This window comes from Lipotes vexillifer, unplaced genomic scaffold, assembly GCF_000442215.2.
Source record: "Lipotes vexillifer unplaced genomic scaffold, Lipotes_vexillifer_v1.1 scaffold567, whole genome shotgun sequence".
Lineage (NCBI taxonomy): Eukaryota > Metazoa > Chordata > Mammalia > Artiodactyla > Lipotidae > Lipotes > Lipotes vexillifer.
In genome coordinates this window covers 1,840,021-1,852,013 of record NW_006776652.1, presented here as the reverse complement: position 1 = coordinate 1,852,013, position 11,993 = coordinate 1,840,021, and the positions used below count along the sequence as shown (strand labels likewise).

The following is an 11,993-nucleotide window of genomic DNA, read 5'->3' as shown; positions in this document are numbered from 1 at the left end:
GGGGCGCCGACCGCAGGCGAGGCTGCGGGGAGCGGCCGTGCGCGGAGGAGAGGTCCGGGCGCCGCGCCGGCCGCGGGCGCGCAGAGCTGCGAGGGCGCCGGCGCCGGGGAGGTCGCCGGCCGTGCGGACCGCACGCAGGTGGGCGCGCTCAGCCGGCTCCCGCTCACCTGTCGGGCTGGGCGGCCGGGCCGGGGAACGAAGGGAAGGAAGGAGGGAGGCGAGGAGACGCCGCCGTTCCCGCCGCAGCCGTCTGCCCGACTCTGGGGAGAGCCCGCCCGGGACTCCGGGACCTGCCTCCGCCCATGTGATCCCAGGGCCGCCCCTGCCGCCGCCCCTGGCCAGAGAGGCCGCCTCCTCCGCGCAGCTCAGCCCCGGCGCTGCCACCTGGCCCGCGCCCGCTAGGGGCCCGGGGCTACTCTCCCGAGAGCCCCCTAGAGGCTGCGGCCGTCCTCCCCGAGGTGTCCCCATCCTCTCGAGGTCAGGGGAGGTGACCTGGTGACGGGCCCGGAGTCCCACTTCGCAGACAGCTGAGCCTGCTGACCCCCGAAGCTCGCCCAAGCCGCCTGCGCCCCCCCTCCTTCAAAGGGGCCCTGAGCTCCCCCAACCCCAGTCCAGGGCCGGGGAGGGGGAGGGGGCGGGCAGGCTGGGGCTGTCTGCGGTCGGCCCGCCCGGCTCCTCCGCCCACTCGAGACTCCGAGGCTGGCGCAGATGCAGCCCCGACACCCATAAATCCCAACCCAGAGGCCACCCCTCCGCCTTCCTGCCTGGCCCGCGCGCTCGCGGGGCGGTGGCCGCGGACTGCTGCCGCGCTTTGGTTGCGCAGAGCTTCCCTGCTTGAGATGCGCTGTAAGCCTGTTCCACTCAGGGCGACATGCCAGGCCCAGGAAGAGATGAAGAGAGACTCCGGCTGGAAGTGACCAGGCCCCCTCCTGGGCTACACACGTCCCTTGCGGGCTGATGCCTGTTCCGTTCCTGGCTGCCCTCCCCTCACCCTTTCGGCTGCCCTGCCTGCGGCCGGCGGCTACCAACAACCACCAATGGCCCTGATCCCCCTTGCCCCCAGCCCTCTGCCAACCCCCTGGATCCCCGGCTCTAGGGATCAGGAGAGGACAGCCAAGGAGAGGCCCCAGGTGTCAACTCAGAGCCATCTGGCAAATGGTTCCCCCAGAGCCAAACCTGGCAACCCTCATCCTGGGGACCTCAGGGCCCACCAGAGCCGGCTTCTCCCATCTCCCTCTGGTCTCCACTTTACTCTCGGTCAGGCTGGCCTGTTTCCAGGGGAGGCCACCTGGAGGCACAGCTGTAACTTGCCTGCCTCAGGTGTGAGTCATTCCCTCCGAGTTCTGTCTGCAAGGTGTGCCCTCACCATCCCTCTCGCCTACCTATGCCCTGGACCAGCCTGCCTCCGATGCAGCTACGTCCCCTGTCCCTGGCCTCCCACACCCTCTGTCCTCGAGGTGTGTGTAAGCCACTCTCCCACTAAGAAGTTCCAGGCCTCCTGGTGTGGCCTCTTTGCATGATGCACCTGTTCTGCCTCCCCAACTAGACTGGAAGTCCCTGAGGGAACAGGAAGCTGCAGGTAGGGCAGGCACCACTGGCGGGGGTGGGGGTGGGGGGCTGCCTCAAATGCCAGGTCTGCCTCTTCCCAGCTGTGTGACCTCGGACAATTTCCTCGGCCCCTCTGGGTCTCAGTTTCCACTGTGTAAACTGGGGATGATGCACAGCTTACCCTCCCGTTGTACACACTGCCCTCCTTTTAAAGCTGCCCATTCCTCAGAGGGCAGGGTGGGTTTTTTTTGGTTTGTTGCTCCATTCCTGGAGTGTTCCATAATATTTTGTTGAAGGGATATTGTTTGAATGATCAAATGGATTAATTTCCCTTTCCTTGCCGCCCATCCCCATCCTGCCAGTTTGTAACAGGGACTCAGTTTTGCACCTCTTTCTGCTCAGACTTTGCCTTGGAGAGCCTCTAGAAAGATCTGCAGGTTCATCGGCAGGATTTCTGCTCGGTGGGTTGTGCAGTCACAAAACTCACAACAAAAAGTCAGCCGACCCAAGGGCATGTCCCTGTGGAACGGAAGGGCGTACTGTTCTGCCCTTAGCAACTCTGTGGCCAAGTGACTCACCTCACTGGGATGAGCATCCCCAGCGAGCTAAGGTCCCTTCTGGCTCTCATGCCCCCTCCGCCCCTCCCACCTCATGCCAAGTCAAAGCAGAGAAGGGGTCATGTACAGGCAGGGCATTGGGTTGATTTGCCGCAGAGGCTCCAGGGCCCCGCCAAAGAGAGCGTGTGGATTTGGTTTCTGCCCTAAGGAAAGGAAGGCTCAACCCTGAGGTCCTTTCTGAGGGCATCAGGCTACGTGAAGAAGCTGAGATGGGGCATCAGGGATGGGCTATAGCAGGTTCGTGAGGAACGGTCACTTCCATGGCATGGGCTGGGCCTGCCAACCTAGCCACAGACCATGGTGGGGACTGGGGTGGATGGAGAAGTGAAAGCAGGTCTTGTTCTTCAGCCTGCTGTTTAACCAGCAGTGGAGCCTGGGCCGCACCCAGGCACGAGGGGCCGGCCAGGGACCGGCCACAGCCCTGTCATTCACAGGTCTCTCCCACCTGTCCTGATAGAATTAGCCACCACCGCCTCTTTCCACCCACCTGGGGTGCGGGTGCCCTAGATGACAGGCCTAGATGACAGGATTGCCAGGAAGAATGTTAAGAGAGGCCCAGCCCGGGGCCGCCCCAGGGGCCTCACGCGTGACCTTTCTTCTCCGGGGCCTCTGGACAAGGACTGCGCGGGCATTTGGTAGACTGTGCAGAGAGGCAGCAATAGTCAACAGATCTGACTTCAGGTCTATAGTGATGTGACCCAGACAATTTCTCTGCCTCAGTCTCTCCTCCTGTAAAATGGACTCATAACCTGCCTGTTGGGAGGCTTACATCAGATAACATGTGGGTAACATCGTATGCCCCGCTCATCTCCCAGCAGTGGCCAAGGAATGGAGCTTTTCTTCCCGATTAGAGCGGCCAGGCCCAGACTATGCCCCTACAGGAACCACCAAGCCCCAGAAGAGTCGCCTTGGCTAGCTGTGCCCCACCACTCCCAGCTTCCTGCAATCGATTGCTCAAAACCCCGAGCCCAGAAAAAGAAAGTCAACAAACACACGAGAACTTCGGTGTGGAAATGGAGCACACAGAAGGAAAACATTAGGAGAACAAACAGAAATGTCATTTAGTTCAGCAACCCCATGGCAGCTCCAGAACCAAACAGCCCGCAAACAAGGCCACATTCAGCTCCCATCTCTGGTTTCTCCCCACAGTCAGGCCTTGCCCTCATCCCTGTGACGTTAGTTCTCTCAGCACTGCTTGCCAGACAGCTGCCCAACCCTTGGGGCTGCCCAATCGTGCCTGACACCTGAGATCTTGAGAGATAATAATGGTTCTTTTGCAGCCTCCCGTTAAACACACACACACACACACACACACACACACACACTCACTCACTCATTCACATCCCACCTGATCCCCTACATTAGACAGAATTCCCATAACCCTAAGCAGGTGGAGCCCTCTCCCACCACAGAGGAAAAGGACAGGAAGGCAAGGTCCCTGATAGCCAGATTTATTTTACATTCTCTTCCACAGGGGACTTGGGGGTTGGGGGCCACTGGGCAGGCAGGAGGACAGCACACATCAGTCCCTCTGGAATGCATCTGGGACAGGCCAGTCCTCGGAGGCCCCACCCTTCCTGGGCGCTACAGCAGCAGGAGGATAAGCAGGACCCAGGCCCAGGGCTCGGCAGCCTGTGGGAAGAGGGAGACTTCGGGCAAGACCTCTTGCCAGGCCTCGACCTCTTGCCAGGCCTCGAATGCTAAGGAAGTGCTGCGTCCATCCCCCATCTCACTCCGAGGCCCAGCTGGAGGCAGGAAGACAAAGGGGATGGCAGGCAAGCTGGAGTGAAAGGAGAGGAATCCCTTCCAGGCGAAGGCGGCCTTTGGTCTCTATTAGGTTAGGAAGCTGGTCCTTGTTAGAGGAACCCCATGGGGGTGAAGCTGGGAGCGGGCCCCTGTTAGAGGAAACGCCATAGCAGGGTGGGGTGGCGGACGCGGGGGTCTGGTCTCAATAAGGCCTGGAAATAGTCTCCACTTCAAAGCAGACCTCTATATTTGGGGAGTGGGGTAGGGGAGGAAATAAAAGGGCTGTTAGAGGAATGCTTGTGAATTGTGGGTGGGAATCAGTCCAGGGGGCTTCAAGGGAGGTTCCGCGGGAAAGGCTGCTGAGGTTGTCTGCAGATGCCAGCGGCTCAGGTCCTGGGGGAGGAGGATGGGGGGGCGTCCTCTCTCCTGCCCGTAAGTGCTCTGCTCCCCATCCCATCCTGGCTGGGCTCTGAGTTGCCATGGAGACCACTCACACCGGGGCTACATAATTTCCAGGGAATGTCCCAAATTTCTGGGTCCTCCGGGAGACACCTGAAATAGGAAAGACAGAAAGAGCATTCCCCACATTTTAAGAGAGGAATGGGGTTGGGGGGAGTGAGAGCCCTGCCCCCTGCTGGCAGTGCCCAGAACTGCAAGTGGAGTCCCGGTCCCAGGGAGGATTTTTTTTTTCTCGCTCCTGCCCCCTAGAGGCAGAAGCTTAGGCGGTACAAGCCACACTTCATGATTTCGATAATGATGGACGAAATCTGAGCACTCAACAACTGTGTACAACTCTGCACACAGGACTGAATAACCCCACCCGTCCTTGGGAAAGCAAGGACACAGGAAGATGAATCACAGAACTTAAGCTGGGAGGAATCTCACTGGTCTAGTATGACACCCTAATTTTAGAGATGGGGCAGGTAAGGCCACATGAATTCCCCCAAAGCCTTCAGCTGCTTAGAGGCAAAGGCGGGACTAAAATCCAGGCCTCTGTCTGCTACAACCCCAAAGAAACCTGTGTGCTGGGGTTGAGGAGGGGAAATGCTAGAAGACACAGGAATATAAAATGAAATTAAAGTCCTGGACCTTCCCTTCCCGGCAGGCAGCCATTCCATCCTCTCTTCTGAGCAGCCCAGGCCCATCTTGCCCGCAGGCCTCACTGATACTCCTCCCCTGCCCGGAGTGCCTCCCCTCTCCCCTCTCCTCTCTCCTCCCCAAATCCTTCCCCTGTTCCCCTACTTCCTCCAGAAAGCCTTCCCTGACCTGCACTGTCCAAAATGATACCCACTAGCCACGTGTGGCTGCCGAGCACTTGAGATGTGCCAGTGTGACTGAGAAACCGAACATTCTAAACCTTTCCTCTAAAAGCACTTGTGGCTTATTCCACGAAAGTGGTGCTTTTTCCTCTTGTCTTTATTAGGAGCTGTAAAAAAAAAAAAATGCAAAAGTAGACGTGTACAGAGTAAAATGAGAATGTGCCCCCAAGCCCACCCATCCAAGTAAGGACTGTTAACGAGGTGGTGCTTCATAATCACTGGTGTGTCCGAAGCTTAGTCAGCAATGAGGTGCTGGGATTCAGATGAGAAAGGGGGGTGCTGCCAGGTCAAGGGGCCACCCCTCCTCAGGCAGCCAGCCCTCCAACCCCTCAGGCCCTGCAGCCTGCTGAGTGGGAGCTTCCGCAAGATGTTCACTGCTTTCTGAGGACAGCCTCATCCTCTGAAGCTGAGGCCTGGACAGGGCCTGCCCACTCTGGGAAAAAGCCTGCTGGGTTGGCCACCTTGAACCAGGCCAAGGCCAACCTGAGGCTTCCTGCTTTCGTCCTTTGCCTGAGCTGCCCTTGGGCAGCCCCGAGATCTTTCTCCTCTCTCTCCTCTTGGGGGTGGGAGGAGCTAGCTGCTAGCTGGGGGTGGGGATACACAGGTGTGAGACTTGCTCCTTTCCATCGGGGGCTTAGTGTCTCAGGAGATAGGACGCTTCCCCTGCAAGGACTGCTCCAGAGACAGAGGTGTATGATGGAAGGAACAGGGGCCTGGGGGTTGGGAACCGTGCTGCCCTGAGTCCAGCTGGCTTCGCCAATGATCCTGAGCTGGTCTGCTTTCCTCCCAGGCCTCACCCCTCTTCAGGGAATAAAGGCAGGCAACAGAAGTGCTGGCTTTGGGGAAGCGGCCAGTGCCCGGCCGGAAGGGTGGGGAATGGTCAGTCCGTGAACCTTTGCTGAACCAGCACTGGCCGCCAGTAGCAGCCACCCAAATCCCCCCAGGGACCCTGAGATACCCTTTCTGAACTACCCTCAGCCCATCCCCCACAGGACCCGGAGATACCCCTTCTGGCCTGTCCCCCAACGCATCCCCCTAGCACCCTGAGATACACCTGCCCCCAGCCCACATACCTACAAACCAGCCGTCGTCACACTGCTGCATGACATCCACCCAATCCCCCTCCCGCAGCTCCAGCTCATCCTCATTCTGGGGCCTGTACTGGTACATCGCCCGGTACCTGCAGGAAACATCGCCATGGCAACCACCAGAGCCCTCACCCCTTTCCCAGACCAGGCCTGGAGTGTCTTAAAACCAAGGTAGCCACATCCTCTGAATTTCCCAGCGTCTCTCCATGCTCCCATTAGCCCCTGGCCCAGTTCCAGGGATGGCGACTGTGTCTGGCTTTAGTGCATTCTTCCCCAGGCCTGCTCCCTGCTCTCCAATCCCTAATCACCCAAACCCCACCTCCTCTGAGTTCCCAGTGCCTTCAAATCTGTCCTACCAGTTCCCACACTTTGCGCATACACGCGCTGACCTCAGGGCTGGAAACGCAGTGAGGAGACGGAGGTCAGGGGACCCAGTGTGGGAGGCTTGCTTTAAGGCCCAGGGCTGGCACGGACAGGTCAGGAACACCGCAGACAAGCGCCCTCCCGCCCCCGCACCCCCCTACCCCCCAAAATCACCCGTAAGCACTGTAAGGACAAGCACTCTTTAGTAGGAATTTATCAACTCCATCCTGGGATGGGGGGGGAGAGCGGGTTAGGGGGTCCGTGTGCTCAACACTCCCTGCGGGGCAGCGCCCAACCCTGACCAAGCACCCCAGACAGTACTCACAGGGTCCAGTGTATCTGAGTGGTGTTGGGGGATGAGGTCCCCAGCTCCAGGGGACGGCTGGAGCCTCCAGGATGAGACAGAGCTGATCCAGGGGTGCTGAGACTCTGGGGTCCACAGGAAGGCAGGCGGGCACATGCAAGCATGAAGGAGAAGTGAACGGGCCTGCCCACCTCACCAGGAGCAGCTTCCCACGATGCCTCATCTTATCTCGCAATCCCCACAGCACAGGGAGATCTGTCTGACTGTTTCACTTCACAAGTGCTGGGAAGTTGGGCCCAGGTAGGGTAGATGGCTGATTTGAACACGTGCATGGACAAAGCCGGGAGCGGGAGAAGTCCTGTGCGCTGGCTCTGTCTGCCCATAACAGTTTGCTGAGTGAGTGGATGAACCCAGGAGCAGATGCACTTGTCTGTGGGCTATGTCAGCACGAGGACCAATGGCTATCATTTACCCATCAGCTACTACCTACCAACTACCCTCTGCACCTCTGCAGTGGGGATTACTATCCCCATTCTACAGGCGAGGAAACCCAGAACCAGAGAGGGCAAGTCATCTGCCCAAGGTCACACAGCAGGTGAATGGCAGACCCCCGACTCATGGCACACCCTGTCCCAGAGGCTGATATAGGCAAATCCCAAGAGTGGATTCTGGAAGGTCAGGAGGTTGGCTTTGGGTCCTACCTAGAAACTCCTGCCTCCCTGGGCTGCAGCTCAAGGACAGAACCAAGGGTCTGAGGTCCTCAAGGCCAGGATGGGGCTGCAACACAAGGTTCTGCCCAGTCACCCCACTAGTCTGTCCTGAGCAGTCTGGGAGGGATTCCGAAGCACAGACCATCACAGGAATGGGAGATACAGTGAGCGGAGCAGGGCTCAGCTCTCCGGTCTAAGGCAGGTCACCTTACCTGGGTCTGGGGTCTGGGCTCCTGGGTGGGGAAGGAGAAGCCAGTGCGGCGGGGGGAGGTCCGGCCCCCCCAGTCGGTGGGGTCAAATGGGCTGCGCGGCATTAATGGGGAGCTGGGGTGATGGGCCAGGCAGGCAGTGGTCAGGCGGGGAGACGCAGGGAGCTGGGGGCTGTCGTCGCAGACCCGAAGCCGGGGCTCCCGGGTCACCTGCACGTAGCTGGCAGGGAAGATGCCCTGGCGCCCGGTGCCTGAGATGCGGCCCTCGTACCAGTGCTCGTTCACCTTGCGGATCAGGCAGATGCGCTCCCCCTGGTCGCAGAGAGGGAGTTAGTATCTGCAGGGCCCTCCCGGGTGCCACGTACCTGAGGGAGCCTACGTGGGACAGTGTTATTTAAACCTAACAACTTGCACGAAGGGATCAGGCTCAGAGGGTGTCAGCAGGTTATACAGAGGTTGTCAGCAGGTTATACAGAGGTCACACAGCTCAATGCCAGGCTGGTAAGAAGCAGTGGGCAGGCATTAGCCAGCCCTGCCATGACTGGGTCCTTCCCTGCCTCCGCCCTGGGTTATCCGGTCACCACTGCATAAAGAAACAAACTTTCTGAGGGCAGCTGGTGTGTCCTCAAGCCCCCATGCTGACTAGTGTTAGTGGGGTTGCCCTGGGAAGAATGGTCTCTGGCCTCCACCTGCCCCCACCTCTCTCCATCCAGCCACCTCTTTCCCCCTTTCTCCCTGGGCCAGCTCTTCTGGGGAAACATTCGCTAGTGGCAATCATGGCCTCTGCCCCCAAAATCAGCCAAGGGAGACCAGTTCCCTGCTTTCCAGGACAACATTTTTCAAGCTTTCTGAACCATGATCTAGAGTAAAAAATATGTCGTAACAACAATCTAGTACACACACAAACATATATACATAACTGTCTAAAAGTTTGTAAAACACCTTTCTACATGCAAGGCATTCTAAGATTTCCATTCTATTAAACATGCTGAGGAAATTCCCTAGCAGTCCAGTGGTTAGAACTCGATGCTCTCACTGCCATGGGCCCGGGTTCGATCCCTGGTTGGGGAACTATGAGGATCCTGCAAGCTGTGAGGATCCCGCCACCAGGAAAAAAAAAAAAAAAAAAAAGCTGACTGTGATCCTCACAGCCTATCAAACTGCAATTTGAACAAAGCACAACTACTCCAGAAGTTCTGAACATTTAAAAAATGAGCAAAATTAAGGGAAATACATCCGAAGAGACTGAGGAAAAAAATCTGAAATACTACTGAAGATTGGCACACCTGATTTTTTTTTTAATGTTTTTACTGCACATATTTACCTGTGTCTTCACCTGCCCCTGCCCTGCACCCACACTCCCTGCCTGACCGCACCTTTCGGAAGGAGAGCTCCACCTCCAGATCCCCCTTGAAGTTGTACTGGGCCACGGCTTCTCCATACTCTAGCACCTGGTAGGTCGGAGGCTTGATGGGCTTGGGGATCTCATCTGCAGGCAGCACCTGTGGGAAGACAGGGCATGAGAAAGAGTGCACAGACCTGGGGCTCCTGGGAGGGTGAGGCAATATGGGCAAGGTCTGTCCCCAGCCCAGAGAGGAGACAGACACCAGACACAAGACTGAGGGTGGCCAGGGGTGAGCACAGGCAAGGGGGTGCTCAGTCCCAGAATGCTCCTGGAGGAAGAATTTCCATCAGAGGTATGTAGAGTGGGCATTATTAGAGTGGACAACAGCAGTGCAAATAGGAGACAGTTTAAATTGGAGCACAGAAGGACATGAGGAGTTCCAAGGAGCAGGGAACTCCTGGTTACCTAAAAGTGAGGATCTACCATTTCACTGCTGCTGAGAACCAAGTGTCCCTCCTCCTCCTCCTCCTCCCCTTCTACCCCACCAGGTGCCCTGAGTCCCCACACTCTCTCTGCTTCACCCTACCCAGGAAATCAAGACACTAATAAACTAGTTCCTACTAAGATGTAAATGACTGACGACATAGAATACTATATATACTTTGTGGAACTTCAGGATCAGGGACATCGTTCTGAGAATATGGGAGGTCTATTGATGCCTATGAGATGAAGAGCCTGAATTAGATGACCCAATCCATGAGTCAAAAAGGAAGCCACAGGGCTTCCCTGGTGGCGCAGTGGTTGAGAGTCCGCCTGCCAATGCAGGGGACACGGGTTCGTGCCCCGTCCGGGAAGATCCCACATGCCGCAGAGTGGCTGGGCCCGTGAGCCATGGCCGCTGCACCTGCGCGTCCGGAGCCTGTGCTCCGCAACGGGAGAGGCCACAACAGTGAGAGGCCCGCGTATCGCAAAAAAAAAAAAAAGATGCAAATACCAGAGATAACCTGTAGCCCTATATTTATCAAATCCAGAACCTGTCTCTGGATTCAGATTCTAGATCTTCTACTTATCGACTTGTCTCTGAACCTTAGCAAGTGCATCTGCAAAATGGGGATGATTTATCACTTTCCCATGTTAATGAGGGGAACAAGGGAAGTAATAACGCGTGAAGAAGACGATGCAAGTATATGTGATTTGTGAACTGTCACACGATTCGTACTCTTGCCAGTTGCAATTAGAATTCTTCCCAAAGACAGCTTGAGCGAGGTGGATTCTGAGTGGTGAAAGTGGGGGAGGCCGACAGGGCTGGTGGCCTCTGGTACAGGAACTGAGTTGTTTGGTTTTTCCCCCCTGGGCTGGGCTCCACCTTTAGCCCTCATTTAACAAACATTTCCTGAGAGCATGAATGAGGCTGAGACTTGGCCCCTGCCCGGAGCTCACAGTTTTACGTCTCAGGAAACTTGCCATTTGTGAGGGAGCAGCCAGCTCCAGAGAGAGGGGCCCTGGATGGTTAAAGGGGTCTCCCCTCTCTGCAAACCCATCTGCCCGCCCAGCCAGGCCCCTGCTTGTTGTTGCCCTGCTCACCTCCACGTAATTAGCAGGGAAGATGCCCAGCCGGCCGTGGTGCTCCCCCTCCAGCCAGTTCTTGTCCACCTCCTTGTGGATGTAGACAATGTCACCCTTCTTTAGAGTCAGCTCCCTGAAGGCCAGAGCAAGGACATCTAGCAACCTGAGGTCCTCCGGGTCCTCCTTCCCTTCGGACCCTGCGCAGCGCACCCAGAGTCCCGTCCACCCTCTGGGGGGCCCACTGCCGCTCTGCCCTCCCAGAGACTGCCCCAGAGGGAAGGGGAGGGAAGAGAAGGGCACTTACTTAGGAGACTGTGCCTGGAAGTCAAACTTGAGCCGGGCGGCCTTCCTCTGGGCAGGGGGAGAGGACAGAGGGACTGACCTCAGTGAAGCAGCTGGCAGGTCGGGAAGAGCAGTCACCGGGACCCACCGCAGGCCCTCCTTGCACCCTGACCCTAACGCTCCCACCCCCCTTACCTTCTTCTCTTCCTTCCTGGCTGGGCTGCCCCCTGGTTCAGAGGCACTAGGGTCTGTGGAGAAGCACCACCTCAGCTTGGGAAGGCCATGTCTGGGGGGCAGGGCTGGGGTGGGGTTCTGCTCCCCCTCCCCACCCAGGACAGGAACCAGTGGAAGCAGGGCGCTCCGTGACCTTCCTGCCACCTCCCCCGGGGCCCCAGCATATCTGGTGCCTGGTGGTGGTGGTGGGCGTCTGCCTGGGTGAGAACAAGAGCAGGATCTGGTTCTTACCTCGGGTTGAGGAAGGGTAGTCGAAGTCCCTCCGACCTAGGAACGGGCTTCCTCCGTCCGCCATCCTGTGGGCGCTCAGGGAGGAACCCTGGTAAAGTGCATTCGGGGAACTGGAGCTCCAGGCGGAGGCCGGGCTGCGCGGGGGCACACGAGTGAGCCACCTGTCTGGAGCTTCACAGCCTACCCGGCTCTCACCCCTAACCGCCCAGATGTCCCACCCACCCCCTTCTCCCATCTCCCGCCGCCTCCTCCCAAGGCGTCTCCCAGGTCCCGGGCTCTCAGCAGGACGTCCTACTTCCCGAGCTGTAAAGGCCTGGAAAGGGTGCGGCCCGGGGTGGGGAGGCGGGAGTGCGCGGCAGGACCCCCTCGCCGCCACTACCCGAGTCCCGAGCTGGGGGGAGGCTTCCCTCTGCGGGCCAGGGACGGCCCCC

At 58.2% G+C, this 11,993-nt stretch overlaps 1 protein-coding gene across 3 annotated transcripts in view; it reads right to left on the bottom strand.

Annotated features, from left to right (window-relative positions):
• Positions 1-3,600: 3,600 nt before the first annotated feature.
• SORBS3 (sorbin and SH3 domain containing 3) overlaps positions 3,601-11,993 on the bottom strand; it is a 21,592-nt gene continuing 13,199 nt past the window's right edge. Inside the window, exons 13-21 of one of the 3 annotated variants that reach the window (XM_007450581.1) lie at positions 11,563-11,696; positions 11,293-11,345; positions 11,120-11,166; positions 10,834-10,948; positions 9,281-9,406; positions 7,908-8,216; positions 7,007-7,110; positions 6,304-6,410; positions 3,601-4,463 (exon numbers count right to left, since the gene is read on the bottom strand). In XM_007450581.1, the coding sequence (XP_007450643.1) occupies positions 4,402-4,463; positions 6,304-6,410; positions 7,007-7,110; positions 7,908-8,216; positions 9,281-9,406; positions 10,834-10,948; positions 11,120-11,166; positions 11,293-11,345; positions 11,563-11,696 (1,057 nt within the window). In that variant the 3' untranslated portion in view covers positions 3,601-4,401. Of the gene's footprint in view, positions 4,464-6,303; positions 6,411-7,006; positions 7,111-7,907; positions 8,217-9,280; positions 9,407-10,833; positions 10,949-11,119; positions 11,167-11,292; positions 11,346-11,562; positions 11,760-11,993 lie in introns of all 3 variants that reach the window. The other 2 variants (XM_007450582.1, XM_007450583.1) reach the window with 2 other exon arrangements.